The sequence below is a fragment of the Megalobrama amblycephala genome, linkage group LG15, assembly GCF_018812025.1.
Source record: "Megalobrama amblycephala isolate DHTTF-2021 linkage group LG15, ASM1881202v1, whole genome shotgun sequence".
Lineage (NCBI taxonomy): Eukaryota > Metazoa > Chordata > Actinopteri > Cypriniformes > Xenocyprididae > Megalobrama > Megalobrama amblycephala.
Window position 1 is genome coordinate 15,238,740 of NC_063058.1, and position 26,122 is coordinate 15,264,861.

Consider the following 26,122-nt stretch of genomic DNA (forward strand, 5'->3'; position numbering starts at 1 on the left):
ATTGAAATGAAGTGAGCTAACTGGCAGGTTCAACCTTCCTCAATTTCCTGAAGGGCAACTATCATTTCAGAGTGGATTAACAAGTTAATGTAGTTTGTGGTAACTTTTGATGGAATAAGTTTCACAAGTCGGCTCAATTTTCATTGTTGGAATAGCTGGAGGTGCTGGGTGAATCTGAGGACAATTGCAAATGGATAAAACGGGCCAATTGGCATGTAAATTCAGCTAGAATTGTTGAGGAAATATTAAAAATTATAATAATCAATTGCTGTTGTTATTATTAGAGCCCCGTCTGTTTGTTTGTTTACACTTTTAAACATCCCCTTTTTGTCTCACAATTGAATGCGATTCACGGTTGACTAAGCTTTCAACTTCGAAGCTTTGGCGAAGCGCTCTGATGTGGGGGAAGAAAAGAAATCGAGCTCGGGAAGAATTACAGAGCGAGCCAGAACATACTGTGGGGACTCATTTCCAAACTGCGTAATGAAAGAACTGAAGAAATGTGTCAAGCCGTAATGTAAGATGTCATGAAAGGTGTGGAGACGTTCAAAGCAGTTTTTATGAGAGCTTGTTATCTTCTGGGGGGTCTGGCATCAAAACGGCTTCTTGGACGTCTTTAGTTCATTAGACGAGAAAAGACGTGCTGTTAAGTGACGTCATCAGGAAGCGTTTCTAAAGAGACTAAAATTGGGGTCAGACATAAAAATTAAACCTTTTCATTTCGACGCTCAGCCTTTGATAGAAGCCCATATCTGAATCTATTAAAAAAAATAAAAAGTCATGCTTTATTATTAGATAGGCAATTCTGTTGGGTTTTTTTTTTTACTATGAAAGCAAAAAAAATCTGAATATTTGACACAAAAGATATAATAGACTTGAATATGAAGTAAGCCAGAGTGTTCAGGGTTTCATTTCTAGCAGGTATTGAGCATTCTGTCGGGCTACTTTTCATTCAGAAGTGCATAACCAAAAGTGTTGGGCAGGAAAATAGCACCCATCTGAATGTGAATTGCTTCCCTCACAGAGGAGTCACAAACAAAAAGGGCTTCCTGTCAGCTCCGAAGCGCTCGCTTCTCTTTTGTGTCTGGGGCTTGAGGTGAATTAACCATACACATGACTTTGTCTGGGATGATTATGGATGCATGGCGTCAGTAGAGCCGGCTGTCTTGGACTGACTCGCAAAAAGCACAAAAATCAAGACTAGAGCTGTGAAGCTGGCGGTCACTGCCTTTGAGAGGAAAGTGATATCCATCTGTTGTCATCTGCTGTGTTGGCTGTCAAAAGAAGCTGATCAAATCACTACAGACCTTAAAGCAGAAAAGACATACTTAATAGATACGGTCTCTCTCTCTCTCACACACACACCAAACTCTAACCCTTAAATACATATGACTTTTTCATTATTTAGTGTCTTTATTAATTAACCAATTTATTTCCTTTCAAAGAAAAAGGATCAATACTTTTCCATTGATAATTATTTTCATGTTATTGCCTGTAATTGATAAATGGCTGACATTAAAATGTTATACCATTTTGTCTAAATGAATGAAAAAATAAATGCTACAAGTGAATTTAGCCATCGCAATAAGAATGTACAGTATGAAAAATATATAAATAAATATATACAATGATAAATAATAATAATAATAATAATAATATTTTTTTTTTTTTTTTACCAAGCTCCTTGTCCTACTGTATGTTGGGTCATGGGGATGGTAAAGCTAAAAATAAACATAATTAAAGCTGCAAGCAGCATTTACCGGGGTTCAAGCATTTAAGGCCTTTAAGCACATATGCATAAAAAGATATTTTAAAGTTTAAAAGATATTTAAGTTTTATTTAGCAAGCATGTAACCAGCTAAATCATAGAAGGAACTGACCATTTTCAGCCAAAACTGGCAATTTACCAATGAAAATATATGGATTTTAAAGATTTAACAGTTATAGCGCCAACTATGGGCCGATCTCCATAAAAGTTGGCATGCTTCTTTAGAGTCATGTGCTGCATGTGCTCACTTAATTTCATGAAGTTCTGAGTTTTGATTTAGGAATTATAGGCTTTTGAGTACATTTTGCCACGCCCATTTTCTAAATAACCCTATTATAGCAACCAAAATGGTAAAGTTCAACTTTTTTTTAATAATTATTGATCTAGAGAGTCCATAGAATTGTCCTACACTGGTTTCATTCCGATCGGACGAAAATCCTAGGACTAGTTCGCAAAAGTCAGTTTTTCACATATTTGTGAATAATTAATGAACAATTTGATTGACAGCATTGGTTCTTGAGGCAAAGTTGTTCAGCATGAGGAGATCTATCAAATGATATGCATATTGTGTGGTTTTATGAAACACCACGTGAATGCTGAGGCATAAAACTCGTTAGCGCCAACTTGTGGCCGATTTCTTTCAAAATTCTTACAGACCTCTAGGTCCATGAGTCGAACATGCCCATCGAGTTTCGTTCCAATTGGCCTCCATTAACCTTGTCTAATAGGTGCTCAAACTTCATTGGCCGATGGCGGCCATGCCCCCTTGGACCAAGACACTGCATGCCAAATTTCAAGTCAATCGGACTAATGGTTGCATAGTTACAGCCATTTTTATGTTTTTTTTCAAGTTATAGCACCACCTAGTGTCCAGTCGACTCGATTTTTTTTATCGTGACCAAAAATTGAGCCCATACATATATGTACCAAGTTTGGTGCAAATATGTCATTTCGTTCTGGAGTTATAGCCATTTTAGTAAAAGTGGCTCCACCCTTAACGTACGTTTTGGCGCCCCTTAGCGACCGTGAATCAAAATTTCAACTTTTTTTTGATAATTATTGATATTCAGTCTCCAGAGAACATTTCTGCACTGATTTGGTTCCGATCGGGCGAAAAACCTAGGACTAGTTTGCAAAAGTAGGTTTTTGTCAAAATTCTAAATGGTGGAAAATTTTTCATACCGGAAATGAAATCGGAGATATATGTTTTGTTCGTTAAGGTCTCAGCTTATAATGGTTGTGAATTGGGGGTAGTGTTGTTTTTAATTTTAGTTTTAGTCTAGTCTTTGTGTCAAGCGGTCATTTTAGTTTTTATTAGTTTTAGTCACGTTCATACTCTTTTTAGTCTAGTCAAGTTTCAGTCGACTAAAAGTCTGAGCATTTTAGTCTTATTTTAGTCAGAATTATCTATTTTCGTCTAGTTTTAGTCGACGAAAACTGATGACATTTAGTCTAATTTTAGTCAATAAAAATTGTATTTTAGTCTCTTTTTAGTAATGCAATTCTATTTAACCCAGTCAATATAGTATAAGTACCTAGTAGTATAGACGAAACCAAAATTTTCTTTTAGCCAAACCCATTTCAAACAAGGATATCTTATTATATTATTGCTACCTTATAGATAATACCTTATAATGCCTTGAGATGTCTCTTAACCCTTTAAGACCTGAAGGCTTTGCAAGGAGAGTCAAAAGGTAGGTATCATTTGATAGAACGCTTTTTAATTTTTTTTAGAAAATATAAAGTACATTACATTTGGACATTTTCATGCTGAAAAACTGCTGATAAAAGACAAAAACATGTGAGCTGCATCTGGTTCAAATTTTGTGGCATAAAGTATAGTTAAATAAAGTGTTATTCATTTTTTCGCAGCTAGATGGCGCCCACGGACGGTAAACTCAGGTTTAAAGGCACTTCTCAGCACTCGTTAGGAGTTTTGTTTTTCAAAATGGTTAGATGCATTAAAAAGCCGAGTTTCTAAGCTTTAAGATGATACCTATTGTATGTTATTCCACGTTGGAAAACGAACATGGATGGGTCCGAGATCATTGGATACACACAGCATCCCGGAAAGATGAGACACGTTTTTAGCCAAGTGTGTTAAATCATTTCCTGTGTAATATCTCGTGAACAACGCAATATATTATGTTGATTTTGGATTAATTTCGTAAGAATCGTAAGAATCTGCTTTCAATGATGTGCATTTTCTATGATCTGTGCATTTTTCATAAAGTTATGAGCACGTGAAATCTACATATTTCCCTACATATCGGTCCCTTTCTCTGTGTCAGTCAGACTTAACTTAAATGTTGTCATTTATGCTAAACTCACCGCAGCTGATTTTCTAAATAATGCCGCGAGTGGGGATTGAAGAAGTGACGTCACCTGCGTCTGCGCAGTGCGACCTGATGCAGCTCCTGAAGTGAGACACAGGGAACATAAATACTGCAAAATAATAATAATAACGCAACTAAACGAGACAAAATAACGTTATAACATTTCGTCTCGTCTCGAAAATTAAGAGACATTTTAGCATAGTTTTTATTTCATTTATAATTTTTATTCGTCAACAATATTGCATTATACGTTTAATTATATTCATCGTCACATGACCAGCATTTACGTTGCGTCTCATCTCGTTTTCGTCACGTGATAAAGGTTCGTTGACGACGATATTTAGTCATAATTTTTCGTTGACGAAAGCAACTACATTTTGAAGCCAAAAAAAAAAAAAAAAAGCATCCATCCATATTAAAGTTATCCATATGATTCCAAGGGGTTAATAAAGGACCTTCTGGAGCAAAGCGATGTGGTTTTGTAAGAAATATATCCATATTTAAATCTTTATAAATTCAAATAACTAGTTTCTGGCGGACGACCATACAAATAACTGCGCAAGTCAACTTGCGCCACAAGAGTAACCCTTGAAGTGACGTATGACGCAGAATGTAGGAGTATTGTAAGCTTAGACTCCTCTCGCAGTTCAAACAAATAGGGCTTTGCAACAAAATCAAGCTCCTTTTCTCTTATATCGAAATCCTCTGACATTTCTTTTCAGAGTTCAGAGTTCACTCTTTTGCCGTGAATCAATGCGTACAGCCATCTGTTTGAAACTAGTTATGTAAGTTTTAAATATGGATATTCTTCTTACAAAAACACATCGCTTCACTTCAGAAGGCCTTTATTAACCCCCTGGAGTCATACGGATTACTTTTATTATGGATGGATGCATTTTTTTTGGCTTCAAAATGTGGGCCCCCATTCACCACCATTATAAACCTTGAAGGAGCCAGGATATTTTTAAATATATCTCCGATTGTGTTCGTCTGAAAGAAGACAGTCATATACACCTAGGATGGCTTGAGGGTGAGTAAATCATGGGATAATTTTAATTTTGGGTGAACTAACTCTTTAATATCGGCTGATATATATCAAATATTGACCAATACTGAACAAAAATGATAAGCAATATAAATCGTATAAATCGCGGAACCCAAATTTTCACATGATTTGTCAAATGTTGCAGTTATTTCAGTCAAAGATTGAAATCTTAAAAGTTTATTTGTTTATTTGTAATATAAGAGCTACACCTTGCATCTGTCTAAAGAAGAGCTTAGCTGAACCAGACGAGGCTCATAAGCAGAATTCTGCAGTTGCGCATAACTGAGTTATGCAATACTCTCGGGTAGGACCAGTCAAGTTTACAGTTTTCTCTTCAGTAAGGGGAAGAAGAAGAGCGGAACAATAGGAACGCTGTGAAATCCTAGAGAAAAGAGGGAGGTGGGATAATCTCCTCAGAACACTGAGCGGTCTGTGTGGACAAGATGTAACAATTCAAAACGCACACAAAAGGGATTTAATTGAACTTCGTAGAAATCAATAGCTTAGCTTTGGTCCATTTCATTCCATGACAGAAATCAAGACTCTAAGTGAATTTTAACTTGAGGATGCTGGGGAATGGAAAATAGAGGGAGAGGGAGAGAAAGAGTGTGTGGACAAGAAAGAAGCTGGAGACGAAAGGAAAACAGAAAAAGTGGCAGTGCTCCCAGGAAACCCCTTTAGTGGCAAATTGAAAACTTGAAAGGGAGCTGATGCACTTTAAATGAGTCTCTGTCCACGTCCCACAGCTCGAGATCATGTTTAAAAAGCCAAAGTAAAATGGCTGCCTCACTTGGCAACAGCAACTCTGGAATATGACTCTTAAAGGTCACTAACAAGGTCACTTTGGCAAAAAAAAACGTGGTATAGCACTTAGAAAGCACAGACATTCCTCATTCTGTTTTTACATTACTAAGCAAAATCGAAAGGAGAGTCATTACGTCATTGTTCTATTTGCATACTCATTGCAACTGGTTGTCTTTTTTGCATTAATTTACATACAGACTTCTCACATAATTAACTATCTACATAAGATGCAAACAGAAAACAAGACAAACAAGTCATGAAAGCAACAAAACGCCCCCTAATCAAATCCTAACATTTAATTTACCTAAAACTTCAATATTTGCACCCTTGCAATCTGATATTTCCTTCAGGACATGCTAATCTAGTTCTTTATCTTCTCACACTTTTCTGCAATTAATTACGCTTCAAACCACCTAATATACTCCATCTACATCATCAGGGGCGTAGCACCAAATTTTGGGCCCTGGGTACAAACCATCTTGCTGGGCCCCCGTACCAAATACTATAGTGATACCAATGGGTGGGGTATTGCATTTTTATCATAAAAACACTTAAAGGTGCCAAAGAATGCTTTTTCACAAGATGTAATATAAGTCTAAGGTGTCCCCTGAATGTGTCTGTGAAGTTTCAGCTCAAAATACCCCATAGATTTTTTTTAATAAATTTTTTTAACTGCCTATTTTGGGGCATCATTAACTATACACTGTTTTTTTCAGCGCGCCGCCCCTTTAAATCGCGTGCTCCCTGCCACACGAGCTCTCCACTATATTACAGCGCATTTACAAAGTTCACACAGCTAATATAACCCTCAAATGGATCTTTACAAGATGTTCGTCATGCATGCTGTGTGCATACATCGAATCATGTGAGTAAAGTATTTATTTTGATGTTTACATTTGATTCTCTATGAGTTTGAGGCTATGCTTTGTGGCTAACGGCTAATGCTACACTGTTGGAGAGATTTATAAAGAATGAAGTTGTGTTTATGCATTATACAGACTGCAAGTGTTTAAAAATGAAAATAGCGACAGCTCTTGTCTCCGTGAATACAGTAAGAAACGATGGTAACTTTAACCACATTTAACAGTACATTAGCAACATGCTAATGAACATTTAGAAATACAATTTACAAATATCACTAAAAATATCATGTTATCATGTCAGTTATATCAGATGTTAATACTGCCTTTCCTTGTCTAACACTCGAACATGGGCTGGCATATATGCAAATATTGGGGGTGTACATATTAATGATCCCGACTGTTACGTAACAGTCGTATGTTGAGATCCGTGTGTTTTCCGGAAGTCTTTTAAACAAATGAGATTTACATAAGAAAGAGGAAGCAATGGGGTTTGAAACTCAATGTATGTCTTTTCCATGTACTGAACTCTTGTTATTCAACTATGCCAAGATACATTCAATTTTTGATTCTAGGGCACCTTTAAAATGCATACAAAATAAGCCACACTCTGATTAATATATTTTTGTCTGAAACTGAAATATATGGCTTCAAATGGTTGCTAAAATATCCTTTATTGTCACAATACCTTTTTTAAAGTGTAGGCTAAGTACAAGTTAATTGCGGATTATTTGTCTGTTTAAAATAAATGCAGACTATAGAATCACAGGGTACACTAACCGCCAAACTAGACATTCAGTCTTTGAATTACGTTTTAAAATAAGTCATTTTCAATCATTAAGATGTGCATTAAACTGAGAACAATCCTGTACTTAATGTAAGAGCGTGCGCGAGCTAATGTGCATAACAATGCGGTAAAATAGGCGCTAACGATCTGTGTTTTCGCGGGTGTTAGATTTTGACAATGGAGGGAAATATACAGTGTTTTCATGTAAACTTCTGACTCTGGGGAGAACTGCAGCAGAAGAGGAGACAAGCTGCGCAGCTGCCTGGAGTGGCAGTGTGTTGAGCTCCCAGCTCCGCCTCCGTCTGCTTCTCACTCCCTGTTATTTACCCAGAAATATTGTTTGCTCGCTATGTAGGGTGTGATACTATAACGTATTGGTATATTATTCAAATAGAGTACGAACATAAATGTATGTTATTCTACCTGGAGTAGAATTTATGTTAAAACAATGTCAATGCTCGATGATGCATTTGGAGCTCACCTTTCTTTTCAAAAAACTGAGTGAGCAACTGCTTGCCCTCATTTGCCTTTCTCTCTTTAATCTTCTTTTCTTTTCGTTTTTGAGCCCCTGATTTTCCTTTCTTAAGGAAAGACATGACTCTTCCCCTGTCTTCCTAGTTCATATCACGGCTAACTCCAGCTCCTGTCTCATTAACTGATTCACCGCAGGTCCGCAGCAGAAGCACCTGACCTGCGGGTCGTACCATTTACATTGATTCGAGAGGGGTGGTGGGGCCCTGCACAGCATGAAAATGACTTTTGTTATACCAAACCAGTGCCTAACTACAAGTTTAGTTTTGCACAAGAACTTTTTTATTTGTACATAAATGCTATACAAATGTTAGTGTATGTAAATTCATGTATAGAAAACTGACTTCTAAGGGGCCCCCCCCCTGCCTCGGGCCCTGGGTACTCGGTACCCTTTACCCCCCCAGTCCGACGCCCCTGTACATCATTATCTACATCATTTTGTAGATAATTTCAGACTTACATTTATGCATGTTTAGTTTTCACAATTTTTTAAATAATTTAATATAATACTGTTTAATTTCCCACTGATTTACACTGACGCTCTATTGACAGCCATTTAAAAGTAGCCATGTAAAAAAAATCAAATAATAACATAAAAGCAAATAAATACAAATCTTTGCAAGCAACATATTCAGTAAAACAATCAAAAGTGCCTTTGTGATGAATGGAAATCATAGCAGATCGCTTTCTCCTTGGTATTATAGACCTCCTTAAGTTTTTTTTATTAGACAAAAGTGAAACATAATTGGAGAACCTTCATCACTTTTTCTTTCCCTCCATAATGTTCCAAATGCTAATATGAATAAAAACGTTAATGCTATTCATTTGCTGCTGTGGGCTTGCACTGGTATTCCTTTAAGAAATGCACATCTAGCTCTTATTTTCATTCTCCTCCACCGAAGCAGAATCGTTATCATAATACAGTTATAGACAATTATAGTTATCAAATATAAATCCCACAAGGCCAGCTGAATGTGCATATACTAACAAAAAAGTGTCTGTTAGTATGCTAATTTCAAATAATAAAATGCAGCTAAGTAATTTGTGTATAGCAAAGCAAAACAATTTATCTTTCAAATTAATATTGTATGTTTAAAAGGGAGTAGACAATAATTCCCCTATCCTTTGTTTTCAACATTTTGTTTAAGGCCATGTGTCTAATTAGACTCTGCGGTATTCAAAAATTTGAATCATCTGTATTTGTAGCAACCTTTGATTTAGAACAACTTTTTATTGTGCACTATTTTGACAAGTTTTGGAGCCTGAGACGTGTGTCTGAGGTCAAAATATCTTCATTTAAAACTCACTTATTGGATTTGTGGTCGAGCAGCCTGTCATCCAGGTCCAGCAGGGCAGGCGCGTGCTGGATCAGACGGGTGTTATAATGGATGGAGTTCCTCCTGAGGGTGAGAAGACTCTGGCTGAACTTCATTCCCATCTCCTCCAGCTCCCGCGTCCCTGTCTGCAAGCCCTGCGAGGTGAAAACATTTGAGATTTATGATTGACAGACTGATTGATAGGGGCTGTCAACCAGCATTTACAGACTTGTCTCTTAATTCTGGAGCCGTTTCGCAAGTGACCCTTCTGTGTTTGCTCTGTGAATGTATAAGGAATTTAAAATATGAATGTCACTGAATTAAAGTACGAAGTAAAAATATAATAAAAATAAAAAATAAAACACAAGTCAATCAAAACAATGTTGTTAGATTCAAAACACAAAACAAAAACAGACAACAAAATCAACATTTCAAAACAAAAAACAAAAACAAAACAAAAAAAAGACAACAAAATCAACATTTCACAACATAAAAATCTAAACATAAAACAAAAAACAAAAAAGACAACACATTCACACATCAAAACGCAAAAAACTAAACAAAACAAGCAAAAAAAGACAAAATCAACATTTCAAAACAAAAAAACAAAGACAACAAAATCAACATTTCACAACATAAAAAACTAAACATAAAACAAACAAAAAACAAAAAAGACAACACATTCACACATCAAAACGCAAAAAATAACATAAACAAAAACAAAAAAGACAAAATCAACATTTCAAAACAAAAAACAAAACAAAAAAACAAAGACAACAAAATCAACATTTCACAACATAAAAAACTAAACATAAAACAAACAAAAAACAAAAAAGACAACACATTCACACATCAAAATGCAAAAAATGAACATAAAAACAAAAAAGACAAAATCAACATTTCAAAACAAAAAACAAAACAAAAAAACAAAGACAACAAAATCAACATTTCACAACATAAAAAACTAAACATAAAACAAAAAACAAAAAAGACAACACATTCACACATCAAAACGCAAAAAAACTAAACAAAACAAGCAAAAAAAAAGACAAAATCAACATTTCAAACAAAAAAGTAAACAACAAAAACAAAGGCAACAAAATCAACATTTCAAAACAAAAAAGTAAACATAACAAAAACAAAGGCAACAAAATCAACATTTCAAAATGCAAAAAAATAACAAACAAAAACAAATAAGACAAAATCAACATTTCAAAATGCAAAAAAAACAACAAACAAAAACAAAAAAGACAAAATCAACATTTCAAAACAAAAAACAAAACAAAAAAACAAAGACAACAAAATCAACATTTCACAACATAAAAAACTAAACATAAAACAAACAAAAAACAAAAAAGACAACACATTCACACATCAAAACGCAAAAAAATAACATAAAAACAAAAAAGACAAAATCAACATTTCAAAACAAAAACAAAACAAAAAAACAGACAACAAAATCAACATTTCACAACATAAAAACTAAACATAAAACTAACAAAAAACAAAAAAGACAACACATTCACACATCAAAATGCAAAAAATTAACATAAACAAAAACAAATAAGACAAAATCAACATTTCAAAACAAAACTAAACAAAACAAACAAAAAAAGACAACAAAATCAACATTTCAAAACAAAACTAAACAAAATAAACAAAAACGACAACAAAATCAACATTTCAAAAAAAAAAAAAAAAAAGACAACAAAATCAACATTTCAAAACAAAACTAAACAAAACAAACAAAAAAGACAACAAAATCAAGATTTCAAAACAAAACTAAACAAAACAAACAAAAAAGACAACAAAATCAACATTTCAAAACAAAACTAAACAAAACAAACAAAAAAGACAACAAAATCAACATTTCAAAACACAAAAAAAACTAAACATAAAAAAGATAACAAAACCATTATTATCAGCATTATTCTTTTGCAGATGCTACTTGGTTGGATATTTTTTAATCTAGTAACATTAAGTGAGACTTCAAATTAGTAATTCAAATTTCTCCTTTTGTAGAACTTTTGCTGAAATTAGCTGAAAGTAGCAGGTCCAAAAATGAATCTGCACTGACACCACAATGTTATTGCACACTTCCCGCTGTGCACAAACTCTCCTCTCATATAATACATTGTTCCAGAAATAACCGTTAATGGAAATCCAGACACTAACAATATTTTCTGCCACTAGTAAACAAACACCACACAGGCATTGAAACGTTCACGCTTTTCTAGGCACACAAACCCCTGCAATAATCCAAAGTCCTGACCCAGTGGTTCAATGAGCTGTGGATTACTGCAGGTTAACAAAATCAATAAATCTGCAGTGACTCCATGTTTCTTCAGCGCTCCACTCACCGGTGTAACCAAAACAAGCAAGCTTGTGGAGCTTTTATCTGCTCATATACGTTTTATAGGACATACATATATGCATATAAGATACATATTACATATATACAGTCAATCCAAAAATTATCAGACGTTTTTGATATTTTTAGAATATTTTTACTAGTGGGTGCAGGATAGTTACTTTATGTAAGTGAGGATAGCAAAATAAAGTAAACTGTGACATACCCAAAAATTCTTCATACAGTGGACTACCAGTAAAATTGATAAAAATTTGGAACCAAAAATTCTTCAGACACTTTGACCCGACCATGTTTGGCTTAAGTGTTATCTGACATAATTAAGATTATTTTTTTCTGACACAGTATACACATACTTTATTACCATTTTTTTTAAACTATAGTGAATAAACTGTATTAATGAATGAAATGTCCAAGGTGTCTGAATACATTTTGGTTTGACTATATACATACAGACACACACACACATATATATTATATATATATATATATATATATATATATATATATATATATATACAAACACACACATGTATATTTTAAAAAAATATTTTAAAAGAAATTTAATGAAGACATTATGCATCAACTATGTGCATAGAGATGAACATTCAAACAACACGAAAACAGTCATGATTAAAATATTTTCTATATCATATTGATTCTTGTCCAAATAAAGTCTTTAACCTCATCTGTTTCAACATTCAGTTTTCTGTCAGATTACGCCTTTCATAACAACATAATGATTACAGATTATTTTGGCGAGAAGCAGCTGCACCTGCTCGCTCAAGCATGTTATTAGCGTGTGAACGCTGCACACTTCCCCTGAGAAAGCGCGGCAGTGAATCCCCGCGAGCCGTTCATTCACTGCGCATCGACCTGGTGAGATTGATCCCCGTTTGGCTGCAACATTAGAGATGATTCATTATGAGCGATTGCCACAACCTTGCAGGGACACAGTGCATCACCGCCACTCAAGCCATGTCGAAACCAAGCGAGAAAAAGGTGTCACAATTTTTTAGATGAGCTACCACACTTATTTAATCTGCATCTTTCATCCTATTTTAGGTAATGTAGTCACACTACTTTTTGATTACTTTTAGATTACTTTTGACCTAACTCGTTTATCACATTGATTTGAATAGGATAATCTTGTACCATATTAACATAAGAATACAAAGAAAAACAATTTATTTAATTTTGTTATAAACAAATATGTCAGGGTATCCCATTATCAATAAAAAAATAAACTGTAGTCTTAGTCTTATGAGTATTGTAAAACATAATGTAATCTAATTACAAGTATTTAATTTTTGTAATCTGATAATGTAATCCAGATTACATATAATCAGTTACTACCCAGCACTCCTTTCTTTCTCTCTTTCTCTCGCTGTAGATAAGTGAGTCTTGGTTATGAACTCAGCATGCCAGATGAGTCAGAAGCGAGCTAGCGTCGGCGCTAATACCTTAAGAGTCTCGCCACACTCTGGGGAAGCGGCCAAATTAATAGGAAGCCGTGTAAGGAAGAGAATGATGGGTGAGCAACACCAGGCGCACCCACCTACACATGACCTTTACTTGATCGAGAGACACAGCGTACAAAAACACACACACGTCCACGCCGCAGACACAAACTCACTCTGTCAAGACGGGACCAAACATAAACAGACGTTTACCCGCAGCCTCCCTCTAACCGGCCAAATAGACGCCGAGGTGCCGAAAGCAAGGGAGAACTGCTCAGTATGAGTGCAGCGGTGTGTTCTGGGTATCGCTCTTCAATTATTTAGAGGCAAACTGGGGGGTTACATGTGTAGAATGCATAGATACCGGGCTGTTTGCTTGGAGTCGAAAATCGATTCTCACCATGTTTGCATTGAGAAGGCCACACTGATCATTTCAACTGAAGCATAGCCCTTTTAACTTCCACTCTGATGCAATCGCTCATGTCAAAACACTCGCGCTTACATGTTTAGGAGAAACTGAACCCATTTACATCCAACTACATTAAGAATTAGGGCTGGACGGTATGACCTAAAATCAAAATCTCGATTAACTGAACATTTTACCTCGATTACGATTAATGAATGATTATTTTTTGCGTTTTTTTGGCCCTCATAGTTCACTGACAAGGTTTGTATGTAAATATGCTTGACTATTAAAGAAGGGATATTTTTTCCTGCATGTCTTTCCTAAAGAGTGCTCTGACATAACAGCTCACTTTCAGGGGTTATTTTATCTATGCTTCCTAACATTTCTTACAGATTTCTGCTCGCTGTAAATCGGAAACAGATAAACTAGCACAGTACCAGTACATTTATTTGAATGCATTAATGAGAGAGCGATTGCGTGTGTGAATTAGCCTAGTCATAGCGTCTCTCTATTAATTGAGAAGTTGTGGGTTGTAATTAGTTATTTCAAAAGTAGAAAAATATATGCTATAACTTTTGAGTTTCTAAGCTACTTTAGTGATAAATCACAGGACGAGTTTCTGTGCTCCTCTCCGTGCGCGCAATCTTCACGTGATGTATGAGTGTTCATGTGCCACGATGCATCAGTGCAATAGCTCAATATAATGATACACATCCGATGGTCTAAAATCACTTGAATGTCCAAACTGGCAAGCCTTACAACACAGAATTGACAAAGTTTAGTGAAGACTAAAGTGAAAGTGATCTAATTTCGGGGCTCTGTGTGTGTTGACTTGGCGTTTGAGCTCGCCTCCATGTTGCTTCCATTGCGCTGACTGGACAGGGCGGAGACACGTTACCTCACATGCAGCAGTTTGTTTTTAAGGAGAAAGTATCAACAGGATTAAAAAAAGTAAATAACCAACATGGGAAATTTGCGTCGGTTAGAGGTTCTGCATTTCGGTTTCGATAACTTTTCGATTAATCATCCAGCCCTATTAAGAATTTACCTGTTTTTTGTTTTTTTGCATTATGTAGTGAAATGACCATAAATGGCTCCATAAATAACAACTATATCTGACGTTGATTTTAAAACGCTGATAAATAAAATGTTCCAAATGGAAAATGTTATGAAAGTTATGAACAGCATAGAGATATTGCACTCACAAAGAGTAATTTCTACAAGTAATTTCTGGAAAATGTAAAGGTGCCCTAGAACTTTTTTAAAAAAGATGTAATATAAGTCGAAGGTGTCCCCTGAATGTGTCTGTGAAGTTTCAGCTCAAAATACCCCAAAGATTTTTTTTAATTCATTTTTTTAACTGCCTATTTTGGGGCATCATTATAAATGAGCCGATTCAGGGCTACTGGCCCTTTAATTCTCATGCTCCAAGCCCACGGAGCTCACGCTTGCCTTGAACAGTGAATAAACAAAGTTTACACAGCTAATATAACCCTCAAATGGATCTTTACAAAGTGTTCGTCATGCATGCGGCATGTATGCGTCGGATTATGTGAGTATTGTATTTATTTGGATGTTTACATTTGATTCTGAATGAATTTGAGGCTGTTCTCCGTGGCTAACGGCTAATGCTACACTGTTGGAGAGATTTATAAAGACTGAAGTTTATGCATTATACAGACTGCAAGTGTTTAAAAATGAAAATAGCGACGGCTCTCTTGTCTCCGTGAATACAGTAAGAAACAATGGTAACTTTAACTACATTTAACAGTACATTAGCAACATGCTAACGAAACATTTAGAAAGACAATTTACAAATATCACTAAAAATATCATGATATCATGGATCATGTCAGTTATTATTGCTCCATCTGCCATTTTTCGCTGTTGTCCTTGCTTGCTTACCTAGTCTGTTGATTCAGCTCTGCACAGATCCAGACGTTCTGCCCTTGTCTAATGCCTTTCATAATGTTGGGAACATGGGCTGGCATATGCAAATATTGGGGCGTACACCCCAACTGTTACGTAAGTCGGTGTTATGTTGAGATTCGACTGTTCTTCAGAGGTCTTTTAAACAAATGAGATTTATATAAGAAGGAGGAAACAATGGAGTTTGAGACTCACTGTATGTCATTTCCATGTACTGAACTCTTGTTATTTGACTATGCCGAGGTAAATTCAATTTTTCATTCGAGGGCACCTTTAATTTTAGAAATTTTCTGACATTTTCAGGTTTTTCAGGACTGTGGGAACTATGCATAAAATGAAATACAATAAAATCCAGTAAAAATATCTACACATCCTTAAAACAATATTATAATATAATATAATATAATGTATACAATTCATTACACGTCACAAGAATACATTATCACATTATCTGCACATTATCTAGTCAGATTTCCCTTTCAGGTCAGCTACTGTCATAGCAAAGCAACAGTTTGAAGAGAAATTATTTTTGAATAACCACACTACAGACAACTTGAATAACAATACAACAGACATACATTCGAAGGTAACTTCAATTTGTTACTGACACAGTCACACAGAAATTTATGTTGAGTATTTGTTGTTGGCCAAGCATTCGCGTCTGCGTACTTGCATAATGTGTTTACGGCCTAACGGACATCTTGGTGATGTATATGTTGTGTTTACTGAATAAAAAGATTTCCAGGCATCAGAGCTGATTAACTGATCAAAGAATGTAAATAATTTGAAGTTTTCAACCAGTTAACAAATGTTGATTTAACACTCGCTGAGGCACTAAAGCTCAACAAACGAAACAAAAATTTGACTCACGTAATACATGAGTCCCAAACATTGACAAATACACACACTTTGCATGCTTTGTTTGCAAATTAGCCAATCTAAATCACTTTGAGCCTAGACTCTTCTATTTTTATGTGACAGAGAGAGGGAAAAAAAATAAAAAGTCGCTCATTCACTTATGCAGCAAAGCGTTTCGGTCGGCAGGGGCAAATTCCTTGTTTATTGGAGTGACAGTTTTTCCCTTTGATAAGGCCAGAGTTGAGTAGAGCCAAGCAGGCAGCAGGAAGACTGCCAAAACCGCACACAGGCATAGCAGCTATCATGCCCTTTCAGAGGGCCCAAGCCATTAGAGAGGTAAATTACCCCTCCTGATCGCTCTTATTAACTCTAAGCTAATCTCAGCGGCATACGGCTTGATCACCACGGCACTGTGCCACTGAAAAGACTGGTATCAATCGTAGGAAACGGCGCCATGGCAGCAAATTCAAAAAAAAAAAATTCTCGATTTTGGAGCATTACAGTCGAATGTATGAAAGCACATTCATAGGGATATGAAAACTACATATTCTGTATAATATAGCATATAAAATATATAAAATTTACAATACCATATTTACTATGTACATTCACATATGTACACAAAAAATAAAAGCATTTGTAGAAACAAATCAAAATCACCACAGTAAAGGCCTGTTCACACCAAGGATGATAACTATAAAGATAACCATAACTATATTTCCTATAACTGTATTAGCACCCACAGTAATAATAATATTATCTTTATTATAAGCACCGCACTTATGTCGTCTGCCGCTTTAAATGCTCAAGCCCTTTAAAGGATGGCTTCTGATTGGCTGTCAATGTTTTTATTATTCATCAGTATGAAAATCGTTATGAAAGTGGGTCCAACAATATTGTTTCTCTGTGTCGTTATGATTATAGTTATGAAGTGGACTTCTCTATTCTCATAGAATTAAAATGTTTATTAGAACATTCGTAGGAAGGATGTTATAATGATAAAAGTGTAAACGGGCCTTAAGCTTGCAAGAACGGTTTCTATTTTAAGTGGATAGTTCAGATTTGGGTGGAAATATCAGGTTTCAACATTCGTTCTTAATTGTTTGTCATGTGCGGCAGTAAAGAAAAGAAGGTCCAGCCACTATGGACCTTCTCAACTCCATAAATAACTTGCATTTTTCCTTTTAACCACAGATGGCGACAGAGAGACCAAAGTATGGTATTGCAACTTTCACTATTTTGCTGCGTTCACGTCACCTTGTATTTACCGGAATCTTGAGATAACAACACGTGACACTATATTCGGAGATGTGCCTTGGACTGGGAATTATGCGTTTCCATGGCATCACTATCAACGCCTAAATTAATCTACAACGGTCAGGTGGTACAGCGGCCACGTGGTACATGTGGGAGCTTTCAGAAAACTCCCAGCTTACAAGCTGTAATTACGAGCTCTATGAGGACGTGAACGCTTTTTACAAGCTAGAATCTCATAACTACAGGAATTACGAGGCCGCGTGAATGCACCTTTTCACTACATTACTCCACTAATACAATCCAATGAATGAGTGAATAACAATTGACGAATTTGGACACTTAAAGGATTAGTCCACTTTTAAATCAACTTTTCTTGATAATTTACTCACCCCCATGTCATTCAAGATGTCCATGTCTTTCTTTCTTCAGTTGAAAAGAAATGAAGGTTTTTGATGAAAACATTCCAGGATTATTCTCCTTATAGTGGACTTCAATGGGCACCAAACAGTTGAAGGTCAAAATTAGTTTCACTGCAGCTTCAAATTGTTCTACACGATCCCAGATGAGAAATAAGTGTCTTATATAGTGAAACCATCACTCATTTTCTGAAAAAAATGGAAAATTATATAGTTTTAACCAGAAATGCTCATCTTGAACTAGCTCTCTTCTTCTTCTCTATTTGAATTCCAGCAGTGTAGACGCTGCTAAGTGTATTACTGCCCTCCACAGGTCAAAGTTTGAACTAATTGTTATATACTATTGAACTAGCATATTGCATATAAAATGTAGTTCAAAACTTTGACCTGTGGAGGGCAGTAATACACTTAGCAGTATCTATACTGTCGGAATTCTAATAGAGAAGAAGAAGAAGAGAGCTAGTTCAAGATGAGCATTTCTGGTTAAAACTTATATAATTTTCCATTTTTTTTCAGAAAATGAGTGATAGTTTCACTATATAAGACACTTATTTCTCATCTGGGATCGTGTAGAACAATTTGAAGCTGCAGTGAAACTAATTTTGACCTTCAACTGTTTGGTGCCCATTGAAGTCCACTATAAGGAGAATAATCCTGGAATGTTTTCATCAAAAACCTTCATTTCTTTTCAACTGAAGAAAGAAAGACATGGACATCTTGAATGACATGGGGGTGAGTAAATTATCAGGAAAAGTTTATGTAAAAGTTAGGGATGTCCAGATCCGATCACGTGATCGGAAATCGGGCCCGATCATGTGGTTTCAGACTCGATCGGAATCGGACGTTACCTCCCGATCAGGACTCGGATATATATATGTATATATATTCTCATTATTTTTAACACATCTATAGTGATGCGGTGGCACAGAGTTAGGCCTGTTTCACACTGCAAGCGTAAGCGGCGCGTGAGTAGCGCATATTTTTTTCAGCGTGCATGTCAACCATAGACTGTAAAAAAATGTCAACCAACGGATGCATTCACACAGGCAGCAGGAGCAGCTCGTAAAGCGTCAGGCAGGAGCGTCGCGTAAGCAGCAGTGCCGCGATCGTCTCGGCACCGAGTCTATCCCTGTGTCTCAATCAGCTCCCTAGGTCGTGAATCAGTATATAATGAAAGTGAATGTGGCTGATACCCTGATCAGTGCCCTGACTACTGAACTAGGGAGCTGATTGAGACACACGCTGCGCTGCTGACGCGTAATTAAAGTGAAAGCACACTTTAGATGGACAAAATAAATATAATTTCACACAAAAAGTGTTCAAAATGCACACAATACGCATGTCTAATGTGTTTTAACAAGAATTTGAGTATGACAGAAAAGAAAATTAAGAATCAAAAATAATAATAGAAGATTTACCCATTTAAACTTGTTTTTTATTATTCAGTTTGGGTTAAAGTATGATGTATTATAAAAAACTAAAGTAAACTAGCCAGAAAATATGATATATATATAAACATTATTTTAGTTATTACACAGACTGCAGCATACCCAAATCAAACCAAATATATTTGTTTTTATATCCTTTTTTATATTTACTGTTGCACTAAAGTGAAGTGAATTGAACAATTTATGTTATTTATTACTTGATTGTTCAAGCTACCTCACAGAAGTGCTCTGTTTGTAATTAAATAAAAAATAAGGAACGTCCTGGATCTGTTTTTTTTTCGCTCTTCTTTATTCTTTTTTTGATGTATTATAAAAGTATCGGATCGGGACTCGGTATCGGCAGATACTCAAAATCAAATGACTCGGACTCGGACTCGAGGGCAAAAAAACCTGATCGGGACATCCCTAGTAAAAGTGGACTAATCCTTTAAAACAGCCAAAGTTGTCTGGGTCCATTTATCACCACTGAAAAAATACAGCTTTTTGCAGCTCGTAATCGAACTATATTCAACAAATATATAGCCTGAACAAAATAGTCTTGAATTTTATGGTTTAAGTTATGGATTTGTTACAAATATGAATGAATGAATGAATTTTGAAAGATGAATTTAGAAGAGATTTTAGCATGCTAATAGCTAACAACACACTAAATCTACTTGTCAAAAGTAGCTTTAAAAGTAGCGATGAAAGACTAATACATTGTGTCCAAATGCTAATTTAACATCTTGCAGGTATAAAATGGTGGAATTTCTGCTCCTAAATGTTTTTAAATGAAACTTTTGTTACAGCTTGAATATTAAAGTTTATTATTTTAAAAATAAGCTTTAAGAGGACCTATAATGCTCCTTTTACAAGATGTAATTTAAGTCTCTGGTGTCCCCAGAATGTGTCTGTGAGGTTTCGGCTCAAAATACCCCACAGATCATTTATTATAGCTTGTCAAATTTGCCCCTATTTGGGTGTGAGCAAAAACACAGCGTTTTTGTGTGTCTCTTTAAATGCAAATGAGATGCTGCTCCAGGCCTCCTTTCCAGAAGAGGGCGGAGCTTTAACAGCTCGTGCTTTGGTTGCTCAACAACAACAAAACTGGAGAATCTCAAGCAGCCAAAATGATGATTGTCAGTAACGGTGTTCAGCCTTACATTGTTCAAACCGGAGTCGGACACTGATGGAGAGACTCATACAACTGGATGTTTCTGAATGGTTAGTGGATAAATTTATATAGTTGCTGTGGAGTTGATTCAACTCATCGACTAGCATGTGCCGTCAAGTTAATCTTTTGTGCAAATCCAGCATTGAATTGACTCTTGTTTGTGAAGCAGTCCAGCGTAAATCGATGGCATTGTAACAACACTCTACTACAGCAACTCTTCCTCTTCTCTAAAGCAGCCCAACATGGCCTCGCCCCCTTTGTTGCGTGTTCTCGGGGGCAGGGTTTATGTAAATTTTTGGGTTTGTGATGTCACCAACCCAGGAAGAAGCTTGTTGTAGTCCCTACCAGCCATTTGTTGTAGTCCTTAAACAGAGAATTCTTTAAAAGAAAATATCTTCCTTTGCATTGAACTTTGAGCGTCGTAACTTTGCAGATGTTGTTTATGCCCAAACAGCAACATTACACACTAACTAAAGTTAAAACAATGAAATCATAATCAATCACCCCTTTAAACACTTTGTTGCAGAAACATGTTTATGTTAAATAAAATGAGCTGAAAAAGTTTTATAACTCAAATACAAATAGAAATCTATATGCAACAAAACGCAGGGTCTATAAATTGATCAAAAATATAGATAAACTAGTCAACTTCACTAATCGACTAGTCAACCATCCTAGCCAATAGGTTGTTTGCAATCACGTGATTCTGGTGACGCGCGAAATACCGGTGGAGGGCAAGCAGTGAAAATTAGAATGGGAGAGATGGAGAAAAGTCCTTTCTGTGCTGGTTTAGAAAGGTATAAACAGAAAATCACAACATATGTTGGACGTGATCTTTATGTTATGAAGATGAGTGACTTTTCCACTGAATTGAAAGACTTTCCTGCAATCAAGCGTAGATATAGAGAATGTGAGGCTGCCTTCACGCCGTGTTCAGTTCTAGTCTGGGTTTGTTTATATCGCGCTGCCTTTCTGCTAGTGACGTTAGGGTAGTATTTTGATTTTCTGTCGCGATTGTGAAAAATGTCGCTATTGTAGGTCATTGATGCTGAATCGAGAATTGCACATCATCGTTCAGGGAAAAAAACTGGACTGTGTAATACAATTGTTGCCTTTTATAGGTGTAAGAACACACTAAGGGAAGCAGATTGAGGAGGTGATGGGAAGACGTATATCAAATCTAATAATGTCACTGATTGAACCCACTCCCTATCACTCAATAAAATAATCACATAGCTGAGTGTTTTTGAAAGTGTTGTCTTTGGTGTTGAATCGACTTCTGTCAGCTCATTAAACATGTATTTATTTGGACATTTTCTACCATATAATGGCTGAAGCAGCAGCGCGTGACACTGTTCTCATGGTAACCAGATCAACATTGTGAACGGAAAACTACAAAACTTAAGTGAAAACACCAAATTATCATTCAATGGGATAAAATATCTTCTCTTCCCTGCAAACGATAGCATGAAGAATGTGGATATTTAACCAAGTCAAAAACAAATAAGGTAAGCAGGTATCCATATTCATTTCAGTATCAGCAGACGCAAAACGCTATTAAAGGCGACAACTTTTAAAGTTAAAAAACGATAAAAGTTATAAAAATGGTATAAGTTATGTAAACGATATAAACACCTTCTGGGTTCTCGATTTTATCGATCTGAGCAACCATAAACGATGCAAAACATACTAATTTTGAGTTTTTGATAGGATTTCTATATAGAAAAATCACTCCATGCCCTCCAGACTCATTCGCGCTGCTGCTGTGACGTCATGTGCAAACAACCTATTAAACATTTTTTGGCAAGTTCCAAGTAATTTTGTACATTTTAATGATTTTATAGACAGTAACTTTGCTAATTAGCATGCTATTATCACTGTCGACATTTCAAATGACAATGATGTATTGCATATGAACTGTCTGGTCTTGCGCCGCATCGCCCACTTACCTCCTGACATATATGTACAAAACACACCTTTCTTCCTTTCAGCTTGCAATCATAAATCAATGACAAGTCACACAAATGCTAACTAGTTGCTACCTGGCCATTTTCAACCAAGCGCTTTATTTCCCCTGAGGCTTCTGTTGCTACATTTTGTGGTTAAACAATCTAGCAGGACATTTTGTAGCAACGGACTCGAACTGTTTTCCAATAGAGGCCCAAGCATATCAGAGCTCTGCTAGCAAGCCTCAGTGTCATTGATGAAGTGAGTCATGATGGAAACAGAGTTATTGACTCAGTGGCTCCCTCTAGTTTTAAGCTGTAACACTGCACCACTGGAAATAAACTAACATGTGTTTCTCACACAATCCCTATGAGAGAAACAGAGCAAATTACGTACAGTTTTCTCAGATAACTTCTGAGAAATATCTCTGACAGCGGAATATTATTTTTATCACAATGCCTCTCCTCATTTATTCTGACCTTTGTCAAATACTGTGATTAAAAGCTAAATTTCTTGGTGCACATTCATAATCTATTTGGACCTTTTAGTCAGTTTTTTTGGCCAAAATGCTCAGAAAAGCTTATTTATTTTGTTATCCTATCTATGCATGATAAGATTTGCTGCATTTTATTATTAGCATTGTTTTGTCACTGCTGTCCGTGGCCCACAAGACTAATATAGTCTAATACAGTTTGGCAGCAGCCAGCAGGATTTTGTTACTTCTTTGTTAATCTTAAAATCAACAAATGAGCAAAACAAATCTCTTTGAATATTAAATAATTAGCATACGTATTTATAAAATAATAAAGAATTTGGAAACGAGCCCGGTGAAACGTGAGTCTTTCATGAAGTCCTACTAAACGCAAGGATCAGAGGAGCTGTGTTTCGTTGGAGCGAAAGACAGTCAGGGCTGGTTTTGATCAACCATATGTTCACGTGGCCCCTGGAGTTGAGCTAGAAACTTTTAAAGATTCATAATCACAAACTAAATGGTATTATTAATGAAGATGATAAAATTAAGCTCATGCAAACATCCCCTGTTTATTCAAGCAGGTCACATCCAGTAAACATCACGCTTTCAAATCACATTCCATAAATATGGTTTGCATATTGTGCCTAAAAATATACAAAATAGTCTAAAAACTATTGCAAAATCCTAAAATGTTGTATATTTGCTGATTTAGAATTGCATATTTTCAATATGGACTCTACAGTATGGACTTTTTAACCGCACTGTATTATAAAACTACAGTAAGCTTTCTTTAACCTACTTGGACATGTCTATCTATTTGTGTGTGTCTGTGTGTGTTTCAGGTATTCCTTACATTATGGTGAGAAAATGTCCCCACAAAGATGGCAATATCCAAAATCCTTGTCCTTGTACATCGAGTTTTCTTTGATGGGTAGGTTTAGGGTTAGGGTTATGGCACAGAATATACAAATCAATATATAAAAATCATTATGTCTATAAAATGTCCCCATAAATCATGAAAACCCAACTGTGTGTGTGTTCACATGGTGTGCATCAGTGAAATGAATCCTCATTTAAAATCCACGCTCCCTTCCAGTAGACCAGGCAACTGACATTTCCTCTCATATTCCTGCATGACACCATCATTTAACATCAGCAACTGATGAAGAGTGAATGGAAACAGAGATCCGATTCTAAAAGCCTGACCTGCAGAAATGATTTAGAGAGGTCTGTGGAGTTCATCGTTTGAAGTGCTAGCTTTCCCTTCACCTTGGAGAACATTGAGATGGAGACGCTGGAGGCATCCAGAACATCTAAGTGCACATCACACAACCAAGAGAGAGGAAGTCCAGATGAACATCGAAACGCATGAGAATTTGAATGTCACATCTGCAGAACACTAACAAGAAGGAATTGTTTCATTTAAAACAATAATGAGCTTCAGCTGTACTTATCCACAGTTCAAACATGACAACTCTTGGAAAATTGTTAGCAGGGTAATGGATATGTCAATGTTAAAGGTGCCCTAGAATCAAAAATTGAATTTGAATAACAAGAGTTCAGTACATGGAAAAGACATACATTGAGTTTCAAACTCCATTACTTCCTCCTTCTTATGTAAATCTCATTTGTTTAAAAGACCTCAGAAAAACAGGCGAATCTCAACATAACACCAACTGTTATGTAACAGTCGGGATCATTAATATGTATGACCCCAATATTTGCATATGCCAGCCCATGTTCAAGTCATTACACAAGGGCAGCCAGTATTAACGTCTGGATCTGTGCACAGCTGAATCATCAGACTAGGTAAGCAAGCAAGAACAACAGTGAAAAATGGCAGATGGAGCGATAATAACTGACATGATCCATGATTACATGATATTTTCAGTGATATTTGTGAATTGTCTTTCTAAATGTTTCGTTAGCATGTTGCTAATGTACTGTTAAATGTGGTTAAAGTTACCATCGTTTATTACTGTATTCACAGAGACAAGAGAGCCGTCGCTATTTTAATTTTTAAACACTTGCAGTCTGTATAATTCATAAACACAACTTCATTCTTTATAAATCTCTCCAACAGTGTAGCATTAGCCGTTAGCCACGGAGCACCATCAAACTCATTCAGAATCAAATGTAAACATCCAAATAAATACTATAGTCACATGATCCGACGCATGCATGCAGTATGCATGACAAACATCTTGTAAAGATCCAATTGAGGGTTATATTAGCTGTGTGAACTTTGTAAATGCACTGTATTATAGTCGAGAGCACGGGGGGCAGGGAGTGTGCGATTTAAAGGGGCCGCAGCCTGAATCGGTGCATAGTTAATGATGCCCCAAAACAGGCAGTTAAAAAAATGAATTCAAAAAAATCTATGGGGTATTTTGAGCTGAAACTTCACAGACACATTCAGGAGACACCTTAGACTTTTACATCTTGTAAAAACTGGTTCTAGGGCACCTTTAATGTATATAGTCTTGGCGGAATAGATCTGCTACGCTGCTGCTAAATTGCTACTGCTGTAGATTATTGCTGTTGTTGTAGAGCAAGTGCAGGAATTTGCTACTGCCAATACATATGCCGATACGCTACTGCGAGTAAAGGCAAGAACACACCAAGCCGACGCAGACAACTAGTGGCGACGAAAGCTGACTGTGGGGTTGGCTCACGTCGGCAGCGTCTGGGTCCAAAGTTGCCCTGACACACCAAACCAACGCTCGACAGCCGGCAGCAAAGTAGCACGTCCGTTCTGCGCCTGCGTAAGATGAAATGCTTTTCCGTACCAGCAGGTGGCAGTAGCTGAACAGCAAATCAAAATGACCAGATGGCCTGACGCCGATTCAACGTCAAATCGGACGAAAATGCTTGGGAGACAGCAATGGCAGACTCGCTGTGAACGCGCTCAGGGCGGCTCTATGTTCAAACGTCAGTGTCTGTCAACACTGTGGGCGGGGC

At 36.2% G+C, this 26,122-nt stretch overlaps 1 protein-coding gene across 4 annotated transcripts in view; it reads right to left on the minus strand.

Annotated features, from left to right (window-relative positions):
• The window catches only part of LOC125247835 (cytosolic carboxypeptidase 4), a 241,369-nt gene that overhangs the window by 24,741 nt on the left and 190,506 nt on the right, over positions 1 to 26,122 (minus strand). For 3 of the 4 annotated variants that reach the window (XM_048159342.1, XM_048159343.1, XM_048159344.1), the window contains one exon: positions 9,439 to 9,602. In XM_048159342.1, coding sequence (XP_048015299.1) covers positions 9,439 to 9,602 — 164 coding nt within the window. Of the gene's footprint in view, positions 1 to 9,438; positions 9,603 to 23,725; positions 24,475 to 26,122 lie in introns of those variants that run through there. The other variant, XM_048159345.1, reaches the window with a different exon arrangement.